At 42.7% G+C, this 19,581-nt stretch overlaps 1 protein-coding gene across 6 annotated transcripts in view; it reads left to right on the top strand.

The window, feature by feature from the left end:
• The window catches only part of LOC112223893 (actin-binding LIM protein 1), a 166,831-nt gene extending 150,657 nt beyond the window's left edge, over positions 1-16,174 (top strand). For 5 of the 6 annotated variants that reach the window (XM_024387209.1, XM_024387210.1, XM_024387208.2 and 2 more), the window contains 6 exons: positions 6,906-6,958; positions 7,140-7,200; positions 7,513-7,520; positions 8,170-8,244; positions 15,769-15,849; positions 16,031-16,174. In XM_024387209.1, the coding sequence (XP_024242977.1) occupies positions 6,906-6,958; positions 7,140-7,200; positions 7,513-7,520; positions 8,170-8,244; positions 15,769-15,849; positions 16,031-16,144 (392 nt within the window). In that variant the 3' untranslated portion in view covers positions 16,145-16,174. The remainder of the gene's footprint in view (positions 1-6,905; positions 6,959-7,139; positions 7,201-7,512; positions 7,521-8,169; positions 8,245-15,768; positions 15,850-16,030) is intronic. The other variant, XM_024387207.2, reaches the window with a different exon arrangement.
• Positions 16,175-19,581: the final 3,407 nt, after the last annotated feature.

A 19,581-nucleotide genomic window follows, 5' to 3' on the forward strand; every position in this document is an offset into this window, starting at 1 on the left:
ACAGAGGGGCGGAAGCTCTCGCGCCTCTGGACTGAGGTTCTCTGGCGCCTCTGGACTGAGGGGCTCTGGCGCCTCTGGACTGAGGGGCACTGGCGCCTCTGGACTGAGGGGCTCTGGCGCCTCTGGACTGAGGGGCTTTGGCGCTTCTGGACTGAGGGGCTCTGGCGCCTCTGGACTGAGGGGCTTTGGCGCTCTGGACTGAGGGGCTCTGGCGCCTCTGGACTGAGGGGGCTCTGGCTGAGGGGCTCCTCTGGACTGAGGGGCTCTGGCGCCTCTGGACTGAGGGGCTCTCTGGACTGAGGGGCTCTGGCGCCTCTGGACTGAGGGGCTCTGGCGCCTCTGGACTGAGGGGCTCTGGACTGAGGGGCTCTGGCGCCTCTGGAGCGGGAGACTCCGGCAGCGCCGGACAGGCGGGAACACCTGTAGGGAGGAGACAGAGAGACAGCCTGGTGCGTGGGGCTGCCACAGGACCCACCAGGCTGGGGAGACCTACAGGAGGCTTGGTGTTAGGAGGAGGCACCTTAAGGACCAGGCTGTGGGGGAGCACTGGAGCTCTGGTGTGCAACCTTGGCACCACTCCCCCAGGCTGGATCACTACTCTAGTCCGGACCCTCCAGAGTGCAGGCACAGGTTGAACCGGGCTGTGGGTAAGCACGGAAGATCTAGTACCTACTACGCGCAACCATCCCTTAGGCTCCACTCCCACATTTGCCCGGCACGAGTGGAGCGCAGGCATAGGATGCACTGCACCCTCCCAGCGCCTCGGAGACACAGTACGCAGAGCTGGCGTAGGATACCCTGGACCAAAACTGCGTACCGGCGACCAGACATGCTGAGCAGGCACCATACGCCCTGGCTCGATGCCCACACTCGCATGACACTTTCGGGGGCTGCCCTATAGCGCACCGGGCTATGGGCACGTACTGGCGACACCGTGCGCTTAACCGCATAACACGGTGCCTGACCAGTAACGGGCTGCTTATAATAAGCACGAGGAGTGAGCTCAGGGCTGCTACCTGGTTTAGCCCCACACCTCGTGTGCCCCCTCCCAAAAATTTTTGGGGGCTGCCTCTCGTACCTGTCGCGCTGCCGTGCTGCCTCCTCATATCGCCGCCGCTCAGCTTTCGCTGCCTCCAGCTCTGCTTTGGGGTGGCGATATTCCCCAGCCTGTGCCCAGGGTCCCTCTCCGTTCAATATCTCCTCCCATGTCCAGGAGTCCTGTGATGCAGGCCGCTGTCCCTGCTGCCGCTCACCATGCCGCTTGGTCCTGTTGTGGTGGGTGATTCTGTCACGGTCTTCCTCCTCTTCATCTGAAGAGGAGAGGCGAGAAGGATCGGAGGACCAAAACGCGGCGTGGTTTGTGTTCATCTTGAATTTTAATAAAGAAAACACTGAACACTGTAACACACTGTACAAAAACAATAAACTAAATAACGACCATGAAGCTAATGAGAACTGTGCTGACACAAGCAATCAACATAGACAATCACCCACCACAACAGGACCAAGCGGCGTGGTGACAGGCAGCGGAAGCAGGAGCAGGGCAAGGAGGAATGGACATGGGATGACGTTTTGGACGGAAAGGGTTGCCACCAATGGAAGGAGATCCTGGCGGGAAAGGATCGCCTCCCATGGGAACAGGTGGAGCTAGCTAGGAGAGCAGAGGCAGCCGGAGAGAGGAATCGGCGATACGAGGGAACACGGCTGGCAAGGAAGCCCGAGAAGCAGCCCCAAAAATTTATTGGGGTGTGGCACACAGGAAGTATGGCGAAGCCAGGTAGGAAACCTGAGCCAACTTCCTGTGCTTACCGGAGGGTGAGAGAGACCGGGCAGGCACTGTGTTATGCGGTGGAGCGCATGGGACCCCAGTGCGGGTGCATAGCCCGGTGCGGTACATACCAGCTCCGCGTATCGGCCGGGCTAGAGTGGGCATCGAGCCAAGTGCCATGAAGCCGGCTCTACCAGAGCCGGTGGATTACACACAGGTGGATTGTATTTATCATCATTAGTCATTTAGGTCAACATTGGATCATTCAGAGATCTTCACTGAACTTCTGGAGAGAGTTTGCTGCACTGAAAGTAAAGGGGCTGAATAATTTTGCACGCCCAATTTTTCAGTTTTTGATTTGTTAAAAAAGTTTGAAATATCCAATAAATGTCGTTCCACTTCATGATTGTGTCCCACTTGTTGTTGATTCTTCACAAAAAAATACAGTTTTATATCTTTATGTTTGAAGCCTGAAATGTGGCAAAAGGTTGCAAAGTTCAAGGAATACTTTCGCAAGGCAGTGTATATATTGTTTTCTTCGTATATATTTTAATCTCACTTCCCATCTATGGTCCTCAACGTTAACTCGGACATCAGCCAGCCTCAACCCGATCAGTTCCTGCCAGTCTGCACAGCGCAATATCAACCCAGAGTATATCGGACTGTTTTTTCTCTGCCACATCTCCAGATTCCTACCGCAAGCTCTGAACCTTTACACCGGATCATCGCAACTAGCTAGCTGCTATTCGAGTGGCTACTCCTGGCTAACGTCTCTGTCCCGAAGCAAGCACCAGTTAGCCTGGAGCTAGCCTCGAGCTAGGCCCATCTCCCGGCTAGCCATAGAGGTCCACCAGGCAATTCTTGGGCTACAATTCCTATTTTGCCAATTGGCCTGGAGCCCCTGCTGACGTAACCGTCCGAGGTGGTCTCAACAGGCTCTTCCATTGCGAATCGCCATGTCTCCAGCTCGCCTAGCGTAGCAGCGACTACGGAATCTGGCTCCCTGACTCATCTATTGCTACTCATTGGACCCTATGATCACCTCACCTGGCTTAACTGGTGCCCCAAGAGACAAAACCTCTCATCGTCACTCAATGCCTAGGTTTACCAACACTGTACTCACATCCTATCATACCCTTGTCTGTACATTATGCCTTGATTCTACTCTTCCGTGCCCAGAAACCTGCTCCTTTTACTCTCTGTTCCGAATGCACTAGACGACCAGTTCTTATAGCCTTTAGCCGTACCCTTATTCTACTCCTCCTCTGCTCCTCTGCTGATGTATAGGTTAACCCAGGCCCTGCAGCCCACAACATCACTCCCATTCCCCAGGCACCCTCATTTGTTGACTTCTGTAACCGTAAACGCCTTGGTTTCATGCATGTTAACATTAGAAGCCTCCTCCCTAAGTTTGTTTTATTCACTGCTTTAGCACACTCCGCCAACCCTGATGTGCTAGATGTGTCTGAATCGGGGCTTAGGGAGGCCACAAACAATCCTGAAATTTCCATCCCTATCTATTACATTTTCCGACAAGATAGAACTGCCAAAGGGGGCGGAATTGCAATCTACTGCAGAGAACTCTGCAAGCTGTCATATTATCCAGGTCTGTGCCCAAACAATTAGAGTTTCTGCTTTAAAAAATTCCACCTTTCCAGAAACAAGTCTCTCACCGTTGCCGCTTGTTATTGGCCCCCTTCAGCCCCCAAGCTGTCTTGGACACCATATGTGAATTGATTGACCCCATCTATCTCCAGTTTCAATAAGCATTTTTCTACGGCTGGCCATGCTTTCCACCTGGCTACCCCTACCCGGGCCAACAGCTCGACAGCCCCTGCAGAAACTTGTCCAATCCTGTCCGCTTCTTCTTCACCCAAATCCAGACAGCTGATGTTCTGAAAGAGCTGCAAAATTTTAGTTTACATACACCTTAGCCAAATGCATTTAAACTCATTTAAATTCCCTGTCTTAGGTCAGTTAGGATCATTTCATATTAAAAATGTTAAATGTCAGCATAATCAGAGTGATTTATTTCAGCTTTTATTTCTTTCATCACATTCCCAGTGGGTCAGTTTACATAGACTCAATTAGTATTTGGTAGCATTGCCTCGAAATTGTTTAACTTGGGTCAAATGCCTCGGGTAGCCTTGCACAAGCTTCCCAGAATAAGTTGGGTGAATTTTGGCCCATTCCTCCTGACAGAGCCTGTGTAACTGAGTCAGAATTGTAGGCCTCCTGGCTCTCACACACTTTTTCAGTTCTACCCACAAATTGTCTATGGGATTGAGGTCAGGGCTTTGTGATGGCCACTCCAATACCCTGACTTTGTTGTCCTTAAGCCATTTTTCCACAACTTTGGAAGTATGCTTGAAGTCATTGTCCATTTGCAACCAAGCTTTAACTTCCTGACTGATGTCTTGAGACTGATGTCTTACTTCAGTATATCCACATAATTTTCCTTTCCTCATCTTTTTCCTTTCCCATCTATTTTGTGAAGTGCACCAGTCCCTCCTGCAGCAAAGCACCCCAACAACATGATGCTGCAACCCCTGTGGTTTATGGTTGGAATGGTGTTCTTCGGCTTGCAAGCCTCTCCCTTTTTCCTCCAAACATAACAATGGTCATTATGGCCAAGCAGTTCTATTTTTGTTTCATCAGACCAGAGGACATTTCTCAAGTACAATCTTTGTCCCCATGTGCAGTTGCAAACCCTAGTCTGGCTTTTTCATGGCGGTTTTGGAGCAGTGGCTGCTTCCTTGCTAAGTGTCGATATAGGACTCGTTTTACTGTGGATATAGATACTTTTCTACCTGTTTCCTCCAGCATCTTAACAAGGTCCCTGTTCTGGGATTGGTTTGCACTTTTCGCACCAAAGTACATTCATCTCTAGGAGACAGAGCGCGTCTCCTTCCTGAGTGGAATGACGGCTGCGTGGTCCCATGGTGTTTATACTTGCGTACTATTATTTGTACAGATGAACGTGGTACCTTTAGGCATTTGGAAATTGTTTCCAAGGATGAACCAGACTTGTGAAGGTCTACAATTTTTTTCTGTGGTCTTGGCTGATTTCTTCTGATTTTCCCATGACGTCAAGCAAAGAGGCACTGAGTTTGAAGGTAGGCCTTGAAATACATCCACAGGTACACCTCCAATTGACACAAATGATGTCAATTAACCTATCAGAAGCTTCTAAAGCCATCACATCATTTTCTAAAATTTTCCAAGCTGTTTAAAGGCACAGTCGACTTTAGTGTAAGTAACTTCTGACCCACTGGAATTGTGATACAGTGAAATAATCTCTGTAAACGATTGTTTGAAAAATTACTTGTGTCATGCACAAAGTAGATGTCCTAACCGACCAAAAATATAGTTTGTTAACAACAGATTTGTGGAGTGGTTGAAAAACAAGTTTTAATGACTCCAACCTAAGTGTATGCAAACTTCTGACTTCAACTGTATATCCGCCCTGCCTTTCTAAAATCTTCAAAAACCAAGTTAATAAACAGATCTCCAACCATTTAGAATCCCAATGTACCTTCTCCACTATGCAATCTGGTTTCTGAGCTGGTCATGGGCCCACCTCAGCCACGGTCAAGGTCCTAAATTATATAACTGCCTTTGATAAAAGACAGTACTGTGCAGCCGTCTTCATCAACCTGGCCAAGCCTCTCATCTCTGTCAATCACTGCATTCTTATCGCTCCAGCAACACCCACCCGTAGCACTCGCTCCAGCAGGTATATTTCACAGGTCATCCCCAAAGCCAACACTTCCTTTGACCGCCTTTCCTTCCAGTTCTCTGCTGCCAATGACTGGAACGAATTGCAAACATTTCTGAAGCTTGAGTCTTATATCTCCATCTAACTTTAAGCATCAGCTGTCAGAGCAGCTTACCGATAACTCTATCTGTACACAGCCAATCTGTAAATGGCACTCCCGACTACCTCATCCCCATATTATGTATCCTCTTGCTCTTTTGCATCCCAGTCTCTCTACTTGCACATATGGCCTATTTATTGCCTTTCCTCCCTGCTCTTCTTCATTTGAACACATTGTACATAGATTTTTCTATTGTGTTATTGACTATGTTGTTTTTGTCCCTTTGCTTTATCTTGGCCAGGTCGCAGTTGTAAATGAGAACTTGTTCTCAACTGGCCTACCTGGTTAAATAAAGGTGAAATATAAATAAATTGTTATCCAGCCTATTACCCTAAGATTACCAAAACAGCAGATCATATTGAATGTTAAAATGGATTCAATTAACAATCTGTAAAAGATGGTCATCAGCTTCTTATCCACCCTGAAACTGCTGAGTTTCCTCAGGAAGAACAGGTGCTGATTTCCCGTCTCACAGATAGCTTCCACATTAGCCTCAACTCTGTTTGCTGTCAAGGCAAGTGCCAAAGTATTTGTATTGATCAACAATCAACACTGATCAACACTGGCTCACCATCAGTCTGCATTGGTGTCAGGAAGCTCCTCCGGAAATCAATAGCGATATCATTGGTTTTCTTGACATTAAGTTCTTAAAAGGAGCGGTCACCCCATCCAACATACTCCACCACTGGGCCATGGCTCACCTCTTCATCCGGTAAAAGACTCCCAATAACTGAGTCATCTGCAAACGTAATGGTATGCCTAGAGTCGTGATCATCAGTGCACAATACAAACAGAGGGAAAAGACATACCCCCAGGAGGATACTGTGCCAGATAGGGAACCGTTGACTCTCACCCTTTGAGTTTGGTTGGTTAAAGTCAATCAACCAGCTGACTACTGTACTGTATGTTAAAATCAAGATCAAAATTGGACAAAAGCCTCTGCTTAGCGGTTGTATACAATTAACTTCAGAAGAGAAGTCAACAGATAGTAGTTTGGCATGGGTCTTACTTCCCTCAAGATGTTTAAGGACGTAGTTAAGAATACCCACCTCTATTAACATAACAAACACAAATGTTTTGGTTTTCTGCCGCAAAACGTTTTGAAACCTTTTGATATGGTGTGCACCAATACATAATATCCTGGTCAGATCCAACCTCAAAAGCAACCCTATCAAATAAACAGCATGAACCATTTGGACAGCCAAATCGTTCTTAGATGTTTCATCGAAATTATGCTTACTTTAGTTTCAACTTTTCAGATAATTCCAAAACCTCATCGCTGCCTGGTTATGGACGGAATGGATTACACAGGGTAAGATCAGATGCTTCACATATCAGATATCACAACTATTTATTCACTCCAACATTAAAATCGAACTTATTGATTAATGTGGATGGTTTCCCCTTATAGGCTTTGATTGACAAAGTGTTGTTGATCATATTGTTCATAGACGCATGTGATCGCTGTTACAATACTGTCTCTGCCCATACAGCCTCAGTCCGCAGATTTCACTCCTTACAACAGCCATGGCAACATGTGTGGGGGAGGAAGAGGTGAGTGTTGCTCAACAAATACAGCTGTGGTTGTGTTCACAGCTACTTCTACATACAATTTCAATATTCTTAAAACTACAATCTAGAAATTTGTTTTTCAGCAAAATGACACTACTTTTGGTATACATTTGAGGATTGGGGCTTGGGAAATGTAACCCCTCCCAGATTGTACCTTTAACTGATAATACATTGTAAATAAGCGACCCAATTATTGAACAGTCAGATTTGGAAATAATGGAGTATATCTTTCAGATTTAAATAGTACAGGAAAATCTAACTGAGTCTCATTTTCTGTCCCATGTTGTCTTGCAGAGTTTCAGGTATGTCGCTCATTTGCTTATCCACAAATATCTTTCATTATGCAATTTCATTTTGCATGCGTTTGCTCACTCTATAGCTAGGGTCGCAAACTTCATGTTATCCTGAATGTCAACCCACTCCTGCTAAATGCCTGCATCACTATTAGCTATCCCAAACTGTAGTGAATGCATTGCAGTGACCCTGCATGTTCTTGTCAAGGAACACATACAACATTGCTCAGACATGTTCAGTCTCACTGTGACTAGATGGAACCACTGTACTGTACATGCAACGTAGAATGATCTTTGTATCATTGCCTGTTTTATTGTTGCGAAATGTCTCCAGTTGTCACTAAATGTCTCATTTATTTACATATTCAATTTTAAACTGTAACAGTCCTCTTCACTGTGAGGTCGAGGTGTCACAAGTGTAGGTAACCTAAGATGCTATTGATAGTAATTGTATTAAAAGAATGCCAATCTTTGAGTGCCATGACCTATTACCGAAAGACAAAAGTACTGCAGTGACCATAAGTACCAGTATGCTGCTCTATATGATAGGAATAAGATACAGTAGCTGGGATAGTAGTAGATAGCGATGGTAGATATATCTCAGTTCCATACCACTATATTACATGTGTGTGTGTGTACTGTATGTTCTATCCTGTAGCACATTAGGGATGGCAGTGCTGCAGTAACAAGAATGGACAGGGGAGTGTCTATGCCTAATATGTTGGAAACAAAAGCAAGTATCTTTTATTTTTTCATATAATTTCTTTATAATGTATGTGCCCTATCCTTATTAGTATATTTCACTGACATTCCAAGTTTTTTGAATTTATACTTTACTACAAAAATGTGTACGCTACAAAAACAAATATGCTGAGCCAGTAAAGAGAGCTTCAAGTGAGTTTGGCACATCGGAGCCACCGCAAACATTGGGTGATATAATAGAAGGAATAGTGAGGTAAACCTCGGCACCGATAACAGGAGGTACAGTTGAAGTCGGAAGTTTACATACACCTTAGCCAAATACATTTAAACTCAGTTTTTCACAATTCCTGACATTTAATCCCAGTAAAAAATCCCTGTCTTAGGTCAGTCAGGATCACCACTTTATATTAAGAATGTGAAATGGCAGAATAATAGTGGAGAATGATTTATTTCAGCTTTTATTTCTTTCATCACATTCCCAGTGGGTCAGAAGTTTATACATACACTCAATATGTATTTGGTAGCATTGCCTTTAAATTGCTTAATTGGGTTAAATGTTTTGGTAAGCCTTCCACAAGCTCCCCACAATAAGTTGGGTGAATTTTGGCTCATTCCTCCTGACAGAGCTGGTGTAACTGAGCCAGGTTTGTAGGGCTCCTTGCTCGCACACACTTTTTCTTCCCACAAATTGTGATGGCTTTGATGGCCACTCCAATATCTTGACTTTGTTGTCCATTTTGCCACAACTTTGGAAGTATTGTTAGGGGTCATTGTCCATTTGGAAGACCCATTTGCCACCAAGCTTTAACTTCCTGACTAATGTCTTGAGATGTTGCTTCAATATACAGTGAGGCAAAAAAGTATTTAGTCAGCCACCAATTGTGCAAGTTCTCCCACTTAAAAAGATGAGAGAGGCCTGTAATTTTCATCATAGGTACACTTCAACTATGACAGACAAAATGAGAAAGAAAAATCCAGAAAATCACATTGTAGGATTTTTAATGAATTTATTTGCAAATTATGGTGGAAAATAAGTATTTGGTCAATAACAAAAGTTTATCTCAATACTTTGTTATATACCCTTTGTTGGCAATGACAGAGGTCAAACGTTTTCTGTCAGTCTTAACAAGGTTTTCACACATTCCTCCATGCACATCTCCTCTAGAGCAGTGATGTTTTGGGGCTGTTGTTGGGCAACACGGACTTTCAACTCCCTCCAAAGATTTTCTATGGGGTTGAGATCTGGAGACTGGCTAGGTCACTCCAGGACCTTGAAATGCTTCTTAAGAAGCCACTCCTTCGTTGCCCGGGCGGTGTGTTTATGATCATTGTCCTGGTGAAAGACCCAGCCACGTTTCATATTCAATGCCCTTGCTGATGGAAGGAGGTTTTCACTCAAAATCTCACGATACATGGCCCCATTCAATCTTTCCTTTACACGGATCAGTCGTCCTGGTCCCTTTGCAGAAAAACAGGCCCAAAGCATGATGTTTCCAACCCCATGCTTCACAGTAGGTATGGTGTTCTTTGGATGCAACTCAGCATTCTTTGTCGTCCAAACACGACGAGCTGAGTTTTTACCAAAAAGTTATATTTTGGTTTCATCTGACCATATGACATTCTCTTCTGGATCATCCAAATGCTCTCTAGCAAACTTCAGACGGGCCTGGACATGTACTGGCTTAAGCAGGGGGACACGTCTGGCACTGCAGGATTTGAGTCCCTGGCGGCGTAGTGTGTTACTGATGGTAGGCTTTGTTACTTTGGTCCCAGCTCTCTGCAGGTCATTCACTAGGTCCCCCCGTGTGGTTCTGGGATTTTTGACCCCACAGGGTGAGATCTTGCGTGGAGCCCCAGATCGAGGAAGATTATCAGTGGTCTTGTATGTCTTCCATTTCCTAATAATTGCTCCCACAGTTGATTTCTTCAAACCAAGCTGCTTACCTATTGCAGATTCAGTCTTCCCAGCCTGGTGCAGGTCTGGTGTCCTTTGACAGCTCTTTGGTCTTGGCCATGGTGGAGTTTGGAGTGTGACTGTTTGAGGTTGTGGACAGGTGTCTTTTATACTGATAACAAGTTCAAACAGGTGCCATTAATACAGGTAACGAGTGGAGGACAGAGGAGCATTTTAAAGAAGAAGTTACAGGTCTGTGAGAGCCAGAAATCTTGCTTGTTTGTAGGTGAACAAATACTTATTTTCCACCATAATTTGCAAATAAATTCATTAAAAATCCCACAATGTGATTTTCTGGATTTGTTTTTCTTCATTTTGTCTGTCATAGATGAAGTGTACCTATGATGAAAATGACAGGCCTCTCTCATCTTTTTAAGTGGGAGAACTTGCACAATTGGTGGCTGACTAAATACTTTTTTGCCCCACTGTAACCACATAATTTTCCTACCTCATGAAGCCATCTATTTTGAAGTGCACTAGTCCCTCCTGCAGCAAAGCACCCCCACAACATGATGCTGCCACCCCCATGCTTCATAGTTGGGATGGTGTTCTTTGGCTTGCAAACCTCCCCCTTTTTCCTCCAAACATAAGGATGGTCATTATGGCCAAACAGTTATATTTTTGTTTCATCAGACCAGAGGACATTTCTCCAAAAAGTACAATCTTTGTCCCCATGTGCAGTTCCTAACCGTAGTCTGGCTTTTTATGATGGTTTTGGAGCAGTGGCTTCTTCCTTGCTGAGTGGCCTTTCAGTTTATGTCAATATGGGACTCGTTTTATTGTGGATATAGATACTGTTGTACCTGTTTCTTCCAGCATCTTCACAAGGTCCTTTGCTGTTCTGGGATGGATTTGCACGTTTCTCACCAAAGTACGTTCATCTCTAGGAGACAGAACACGTCTCCTTACTGAGTGGTATGACGGCTACATGGTGCCATGGTGTTTATACTTGCGTACTATTGTTTGTACAGATGAATATGGTACCTTCAGGTGTTTGGAAATTGCTCCCAAGGATGAACCAGACTTGGAGGTCTACAATTTTTTTTCTGAGGTCTTGGCTGATTTTCTTTTGATTTTCCCATGATGTCAATCAAAGAGGCACTGGGTTTGAAGGTAGGCCTTGAAATACATCCACAGGTACACCTCCAATTGATTCAGGCTAATTGACATCATTTGTCAGAAGCTTCTAAAGCCATGACATTTTCTGGAATTTTCCAAGCTGTTTAAAACCTCTCGAGGATAGGCGTCCCGCCAGTGGGACACCTGTTGACAACTTCCGGTGAAATTGGAAGATTTTATGAATATTAAACATCTAGGTATGTACAAGTGTCTTATGTCAGTTAAAATCTTAAATTCTTGTTAATCTAACGGAATTGTCCGAATTATAATAGGCTTTACAGTGAAGGCATGCTATTGTTTGAGGACTGCGCCCACATCAAAATTGTTTTCAACCAGCACAGGCTTCATAAAATCACAAATAGCAACTAAATATTCACTTACTTTTTGAAAATCTTCCTCTGATTTGCAATCCCAAGGGTACCAGCTACATCATGCATGGTCGTTTTGATAGATAAAATATTTTATTTGCCAAAAAATCAGTTTAGTTGGTGCCATCGTTTTGAGTAGTCCACTCGTTCAACATGCAGAGAAAGGAATACAAAAAGCTACCCCTAAACTTTGTTAAAACAAGTCAAAATACGTTTCTATTTAATCCTCAGGTACCCTAAAATGTAATTTAACTATAATATTTTATACCGGAAAGAAGTTTGTTCAATAGAAAAGTAAAATTAGCAAGTGCGCGTCCTCTGTCGTGCTGATTTCCAACTCTGACTCCCAGTACCAAAACTCAAAATTCTTCCTTGTTTGGGAAGAAACAAGCCTGAAAGCTTGAACAAAGACTGTTGACATCTAGTGGAAGCCATAGAAATTGCAATCTGGGAGCTGGAATTTCGTAGGACCCATAACTTCCCATTGAAAGAGCATGGCTCTCAAAAAAAATCCTGGTTGGGGTTTCTTTTGATTTCCTCCTACCATATCAATTGTGTTTTAGTCTCATACATTATTTTAACATTTCTACAAACCTCAAAGTGTTTCCTATCCAATGGTACCAATTATATGCAGTTCTTGGCTTCTGGGCCTGAGTAACAGGCAGTTTACTTTGGGCATGTCAGTCAGACAGGAACTGGATAAAAATAGACGCTAGCCTGAAGAAGTTTAAAGGCACAGTCAACTCATTGTATGTAAACTTCTGACCCACCACAATTATGACACAGTGAAATAATCTGTCTGTAAACAATTGTTGGAAAAATTACTTGTGTCATGCACAAAGTAGATGTCCTAACCGACTTGCCAAAACTACAGTTTGTTAACAAGAAATTTGCGGAGTGGTTGAAAAACAAGTTTTAATGACTCCAACCTAAGTGTATGTAAACTTCCAACTTCAACTGTATATGATTGGTGTCTCATATCACCACTAACTACCTACAGTATGCAGCTGGTAGTCAGTCCCTTCATGGGTTCCTGTAACCAAAGGCAGCCCCTCTAAAGTACTAAATCTCCCATGAGGCTATGGCTGTGCTGCAGTCTAGACAGGGGCTAGTGAACTGAGTCACCTCTCGCTTAGCATGCCGGCTTCTCCATGCTCATTCGCACATGGCTTCAATACAGACTGTATGTAACATACAGTGGAAAATCCAATACCAAATGTGTCTTTGATACAACTTAATGAAGGAGAGACACCTTCATTGTTGGATTTTCATGACTGGTTTGACTACTATGAGTTGATCAGATAGAGGGCGGGAAAAAAAGCACAAATCACTCCCCTGGTTGCTTATTAGAGCATTTCAATAAGATCTTGCAAAACTCTTCCTCTAAATTTCAATCAATCTCATCTAGGTGTGTTTGTGTACTGGGCCTAACGTACGTTTGCTGTAAAGCCCACAGTATAGCTGCTTCCCATGACTCGATCTATGACTTGACAATGTCATTTAAACAAATTGTTTAACACGTACTGTATCTATTTTGTAACTTAACATTATTTTAGGGCCACAGTTCTTTGAAAATGTCGATCTATAAGCCTAATCTTGTCTGGTCAGATATTCCAACATATTCACATTTTAACTGATATACACCCCCCCCTCCCCCTTGCCCTCAGAACAGCCTCAATTCGTCAGGGCATGGACTATACAAGGTGTCAAAAGCGTTCCACAGGGATGCTCGCTCATGTTGACTCCAATGCTTCCCACAGTTGTGTCAAGTTGGCTGGATATCCTTTGGTGGTGGACCATTCTTGATACACACGGGAAACTGTTGAGCATGAAAAACCCAGCAGCGTTACAGTTCTTGACACAAACCGGTGCACCTGGCACCTACTATACCCCATTCAAAGACACTTAAATATGTTGTCTTACCATTCACCCTCTGAATGGCACACATACACAATCCATGTCTCAATTGTCTCAAGGCTTAAATACTTCTCTAACCTGTCTCATCCCCTTCATCTACACTGAAGGGGATTTAACAAGTGACCATCAATAATGGATCATAGCTTTCACCTGGATTCCCATGTTCAGTCTATATCATGGAAAGAACAGGTGTTCTGAATGTTTTGTACACTCATTGTAGATGTTTTGGTAATAATGAGCGCAGTAATGCACGTACCTACACAACGATACTGGCATCATGCACCTCCCCACCAACTGATACCCTTATAGTTGAGCTCCCAGGGTCTATAGCCCCATCAGCCCTCCTTCACAATCTCCTGTCACACTTGTTGTCCCTACCCAGTGTTCCCCTGTCTCAGTCAAGACTATCAGTTTTGAACATGCTATAACTGTAAAAACGATGCCCTGTCCAATCAAACTTGGATTCCTGGTTTCCGTGGGATCTCAAATATGATGATGCGTTGTCTGCAGCGATGAATGTGTGGATTGTACTCAATAAAATAATTACAGCATAAGTATTCTTTCTTTCCCCTTTTTGGATATACAGTGTATTCAGAAAATATTAAGACCCAATTACTTTTTCAAACTTTTGTTAAGTTACAGCCTTATTGTAAAATTGATTAAATAGTTTTTTTGCCTCTCATCAATCTACGGACAATACCTTGTAATGACGAAGCAAAAACAGTTTTTTTGGCACTGATTACAGCCTCGGGTCTTCTTGGGAATGATGCTACAAGCTTGGCACACCTGTATTTGGAGACTTTCTCCCGTTCTTCTCTGCAGATCATCTCAAGCTCTGAGGTTGGATGGGGAGCTCTCGCTGTACAGCTATTTTCAGGTCTCTCCAGAGATGTTCGATCGGGTTCAATTCCGGGCTCTGACTGGGCCACTCAAGCACATTCAGAAGCCACTCCTGCGTTGTCTTGGCTGTGTGCTTAGGGTCGTTGTCCTGTTGGAAGGTGAATCTTCGTCCCAGTCTGAGGTCCTGAGCGCTCTGGAGCAGGTTTTCATCAAGGATCTCTCTGTACTTTACTCCATTTCTTTGCCTCGATCCTGACTAGTCTCCAAGTCCCTGCCGCTGAAAAACATCCCCACAGCATGATACTGCCACCACCATTCTTCACCGTAGGGATGGTGACAGGTTTCCTCCAGACGTGACGCTTTATATTCAGGCCAAAGAATTCAATCTTGGTTTCATCAGACCAGAGAATCTTGTTTCTCATGGTCAGAGTCCTTTAGGTGCCTTTTGGCAAGCTTCAAGCGGGCTGTCATGTGCCATTTACTGAGGAGTGGCTTTTGTCTGGCCACTCTACCACAAAGGCCTGATTGGTGGAGTGCTGCAGAGATGGTTGTCCTTCTGGAATGCTCTCCCATTTTCAGAGAGGAACTCTTGAGCTCTGTCAGAGAGACCATAGGGTTCTTGGTCGCCTTCCTGACCAAAGCCCTTCTCTCCCAATTGCTCAGTTTGCAGGGTGCTCAGCTCTCGGAAAGGTCTTGGTGGTTCCAAACTTCTTCCATTTAAGAATGATGGATGCCACTGTGTTCTTGGGGACCTTCAATGCTCCATAAATGTTTTGGTACCCTTCCCCAGATCTGTGCCTCGACACAATCCTGTTTCTGAGCTCTATGGACAATTCCTTCGACCTCATGGCTTGGTTTTTGCTCTGACATGCACTGTCAACTGTGGGACCTTATATAGACAGGTGTGTGCCTTCCAAATCATGTCCAATCAATTGAATATACACAGGTGGACTCTAAGTTGTAGAAACATCTCAAGGATGATCAATGAGCTCAATTTTGAGTCTCAAAGCAAAGGTTCTGAATACTTATGTAAATAAGGTATTTATGTTTTATTTTTAATAAATGTGCAAGCATTTAAAAAAAATGTTTTTGATTTATGGGGTATTTTGTGTGTAGATTGATGTGGAAAATGTTTTATTTAATCCATTTTAGAATAAGGCTGTAACAAAATGTGGAAAAAGTAAAAGGGTCAGAATACTTTCCGAATGCACTGTATCTTACAACCTAAGTATCCAGGTTTGATTGAATTGGGTCCTCAGTCCGTTTTGATGGCCCAAGGGTCCATCTTTCAACAATCTCCTTTTGAAGCTTAATTCAGTATTGACATCCTTTACTGATGAGTGTCTCCCTTTTGAAGGTTGTACCATATGAAATGCTCATGATAACCAGTAGAGGGCGAGCTAAACTGCCCAGGGAGGTGGACAGAACAAGACTGGAGGTATCATTTGATTTCTGCATGTGTGTGCATGAATGCTACACAAATACTTAGCAAGGAAAGTACAGAATCCATAGATCCATATAGCTTCTTGAGTTTTTCAATGACCATATAGGAGCGGAAATGTTAACCACAACATCCCCCCTTCCCCTCCTTCTTTTCTCAACCTCTCTTCTCACTCTAGCGCCACTTAGCCCCAGAAACGTTCTTTGACATCTTTGGGATGGAGATCCAGGAGTTTGACAGGCTTCCACTGTGGAAACGCAACAACATGAAAAAGAAGGCCAATCTCTTCTAGCAGTCAGAGCAGAATGCACTCATCCCATCCTTTCAGATAGCACTCTACTTTAACACTGTAATATAGATGTAAGGTTGGTTTAGATTTTTGTCAACCATTTTTTCTGACATGTTCAAGAAGGCAATGGACTCTTCTTTCTTTTTTCACGATGCCTCCTCTGCAGACTGAATACATGATATGATTACTAATAGATACATTTGAAAGGCTACAAGGAAAGAAAATAAAACAATTTCTTCCATGTTCAAAAATGAGAAAGAATTATGAATTAAGTCATGTTCTTTTTGATTGCTGCGCTTGTTTTAATTTCTGGCTTTGCTTTGAATGGAACAGCTTTCCTTGACCTGCTTGTTTCCTCATATTTGTTGCTGTTGATTCCTGTGGAACTTTGTTAGTAGAATTTCATGGCACCATATGAAACATGCTGTTCACATGCAAAAATTGAATGTCTGTCAGCTTCACATGTCAATGGTCAGTTGGCCCTCATTTGGGCTATCAAGTCAAATCAAATGGCTGGCTTCATCATGGGAAATATTGGGTCTTGCCATTTCTTTATGGCCCTAGTACATACCAGCTAGCCTAAGCTCCTAACTATGTTACTCTCACTGGCATCAGAGTCTGGAAAAGCTGCTATTCAAAACAATATAATGTGGTTTACATATAGATCCGGGTCATATTCTTTAGGGCATGAAACGGAAAACATTTTAAACTGCTTTCCAACAGAAAACGGAAATGAGCCTTCGTTATTGGACGAGTCCAAGTAGTCCCTCCCTGTTTCAGTCTGTTTTCTTTGGTTTGATGCCAAATGAGTTCGACTCAGTTTCGCCTCTCAGGCTCCCATTGGAGTAGCAATTCCTATTTTACTAACAAACACATTAAATGTAAAAAATAAAAATGAAATACTATTTGAAATGACTGTTTTATAAATGAAACCCACACTGCCATTTGTTGTACTAAAATATAAGCAAAAAATAAAGCTTTAAATCACTGTGTATGTTAATCCTCAGCTACTCCAAAGGTATCGCCTGTATTAGTTTACCTGTTCTCCTCTCAGCTATTAAACTATAATAAACACTGTGGTTCATATATGTTGTTCAAGGAACTACAGTGTGTAATGTAATATGAGGACTCTCCTGTCAAGTTTTATGGAACAAATCAGACAGTGTGTTCCGTTGACTTCCTGGACTTCAGCCAATAAAGAGGCAGACACCCATGGAACTGTCTCTTTCTCTCTCAAACACACACATACTGATACACAAACACCCAGGTTTATAGTAGGCCTATATTTTTAAAGTATGGTATGAATGGAGGAAATACAGTATTGCTAAATATCTATGTATCAAATTGGATAATAACTTCTGTTAACTTATTGTTAGAATTAACTGAATTCCAACTGGTTAATAGGACAGACATGAATGCCATTCTGGATATGTGGGACGAATCTAATAAGACCAACTACAATCCAAAGGCAACCAAGGCTCTCCAACATATGCTCTCTGATTACAACCCTTGATGCCTGGCGAGCTCATATCCCTGAAGCAAAAGAGCACACTTTCTATTCAAACAGGCACAAAACATTCTCCCGAATCGATTACGTACTAGAATCTACTCTATTTTCTTTAATCAAGAAAATAGAAATTCGACATATGAGTCTATCTGATCATCATGCTTCTGACAGATACAAATGTCATAATTTCCTAAAATAACCACAAGATGGCACTTTAACGCTTCCTTAGTACAAAATCAAAAAGTTTTGTACAATTTGAATTTATAATGATTAACAAAAATTAAATCTGATCCTCTGATTTTTTGGGGACGCCATTAAAGGTTTAAAAAAAAACAATGCAACTGCATTTGCATCTGGGTGGAATAAATCATAAAGAAGATAACAGAATTGGAAAAGTTGTCAACAAACCCTTTTTTCAGAAGAGGTAACAACTACTCTCTTCAAAGTCAGAAGAGAACTCAAATATATAACTAAATCTATTGACAAGACAGAGAGGAGAATTTGCCATCCTTTGGGTTAGACTTAACCATTACTTCCATGGTAATCGACCCAGTCGTCTATTGGCTAACAAGTTTTTCATTAATGATCAATTAGTGAAAATTGCAACTGTTGAATCCAAATTAATCAACCAAAAATTATCCAGTTTCTATAAAGAATTGTACACCTCTGATTGTAAATCAAACACCAAGCCAGATCAAGTCCTTTTTAAAAGATATCTCCTCTTCTCGCAACTGAGGAAGCCGGCTTGCTGGGAGCCTAAATCTCTCTACATGAACTCAAAAGGTCATTGGATAACATGAATACAGGTAAATCACCTGGTTCCTCCTGAGGTCTACTTAAAAATGTGGAACCAATTACGTCATACTTGCAATGATTAACACAGCCGTTCACAAAGGTTCATTTTGGAAGGGATGTAAATGCAGGACTAATTTTGCAATTTTTTTAAAAGGTAAAAACCATTCAGTGCTCTCATTATCACCCTCTTTCTTTGATAAACACAGATATTAAACTATTTTCTAATACATATTTTACATGCTTCATCAGAAACCAAAGCTCCTTGGGCACTTCTATCTCTCGATACAGAAAAAGCTTTTGATAGACTAGAATTGTCATATCTTTGGCTGGTTTTGTGACATGGTACTTGGCTCTGTTTTCATTCATATGATTCAAATACTACAGTATATGCCAATCCCTCAGCCATAGTAATAACAGGCAATACCGGCTCTGTTCTGTTCAGAATAACTAGAAGTAACAGGCAAGGTGATCTCACCTCATCAAAACTATGAAATACCACATAGGGAATCATGTAGTAACCAAAAAAGTGTTAAACAAATCAAAATATATTTTATATTTGAGATTCTTCAAAGTAACCACCCTTTGCCTTGATGACAGCTAGGCACACTTGGCATTCTCTCAACCAGCTACATGCAGTAGTCATCTGGAATGCATTTCAATTAATTAACAGGTGTGCCTTGTTAAAAGTTAATTTGTGGAATTTATTTCCTATTTAATGCGTTTGAGCCAGTTGTGTTGTGACAAGGTAGGGGTGGTATACAGAAGATACCCCTATTTGGTAAAAGATGAAATCCATATTATGGCAAGAACAGCTCAAATAAGCAAAGAAAAACGACAGTCAAACATTACATTGGGACATGATGGTCAGTCAATCCTGAAAATTTCAAGAACTTTGAAAGTGCAGTCACAAAAACCATCAAGTGCTATGATGAAACTGGCTCTCATGAGGACTGCCACGGGAAGGAAGACCCAGAGTTACCTCTGCTGCAGAGGATAAGTTCATTTGAGTTAACTGCACCTCAGATTGCAGCCCAAATAAATGCATCTCAACACATCTCAACATCAACTGTTCAGAGGAGACTGCGTGAATCAGGCCTTCATGATCGAATTGCTGAAAAATAAACACTACAAAAGGACA

This window comes from Oncorhynchus tshawytscha, linkage group LG24 (assembly GCF_018296145.1).
Source record: "Oncorhynchus tshawytscha isolate Ot180627B linkage group LG24, Otsh_v2.0, whole genome shotgun sequence".
Lineage (NCBI taxonomy): Eukaryota > Metazoa > Chordata > Actinopteri > Salmoniformes > Salmonidae > Oncorhynchus > Oncorhynchus tshawytscha.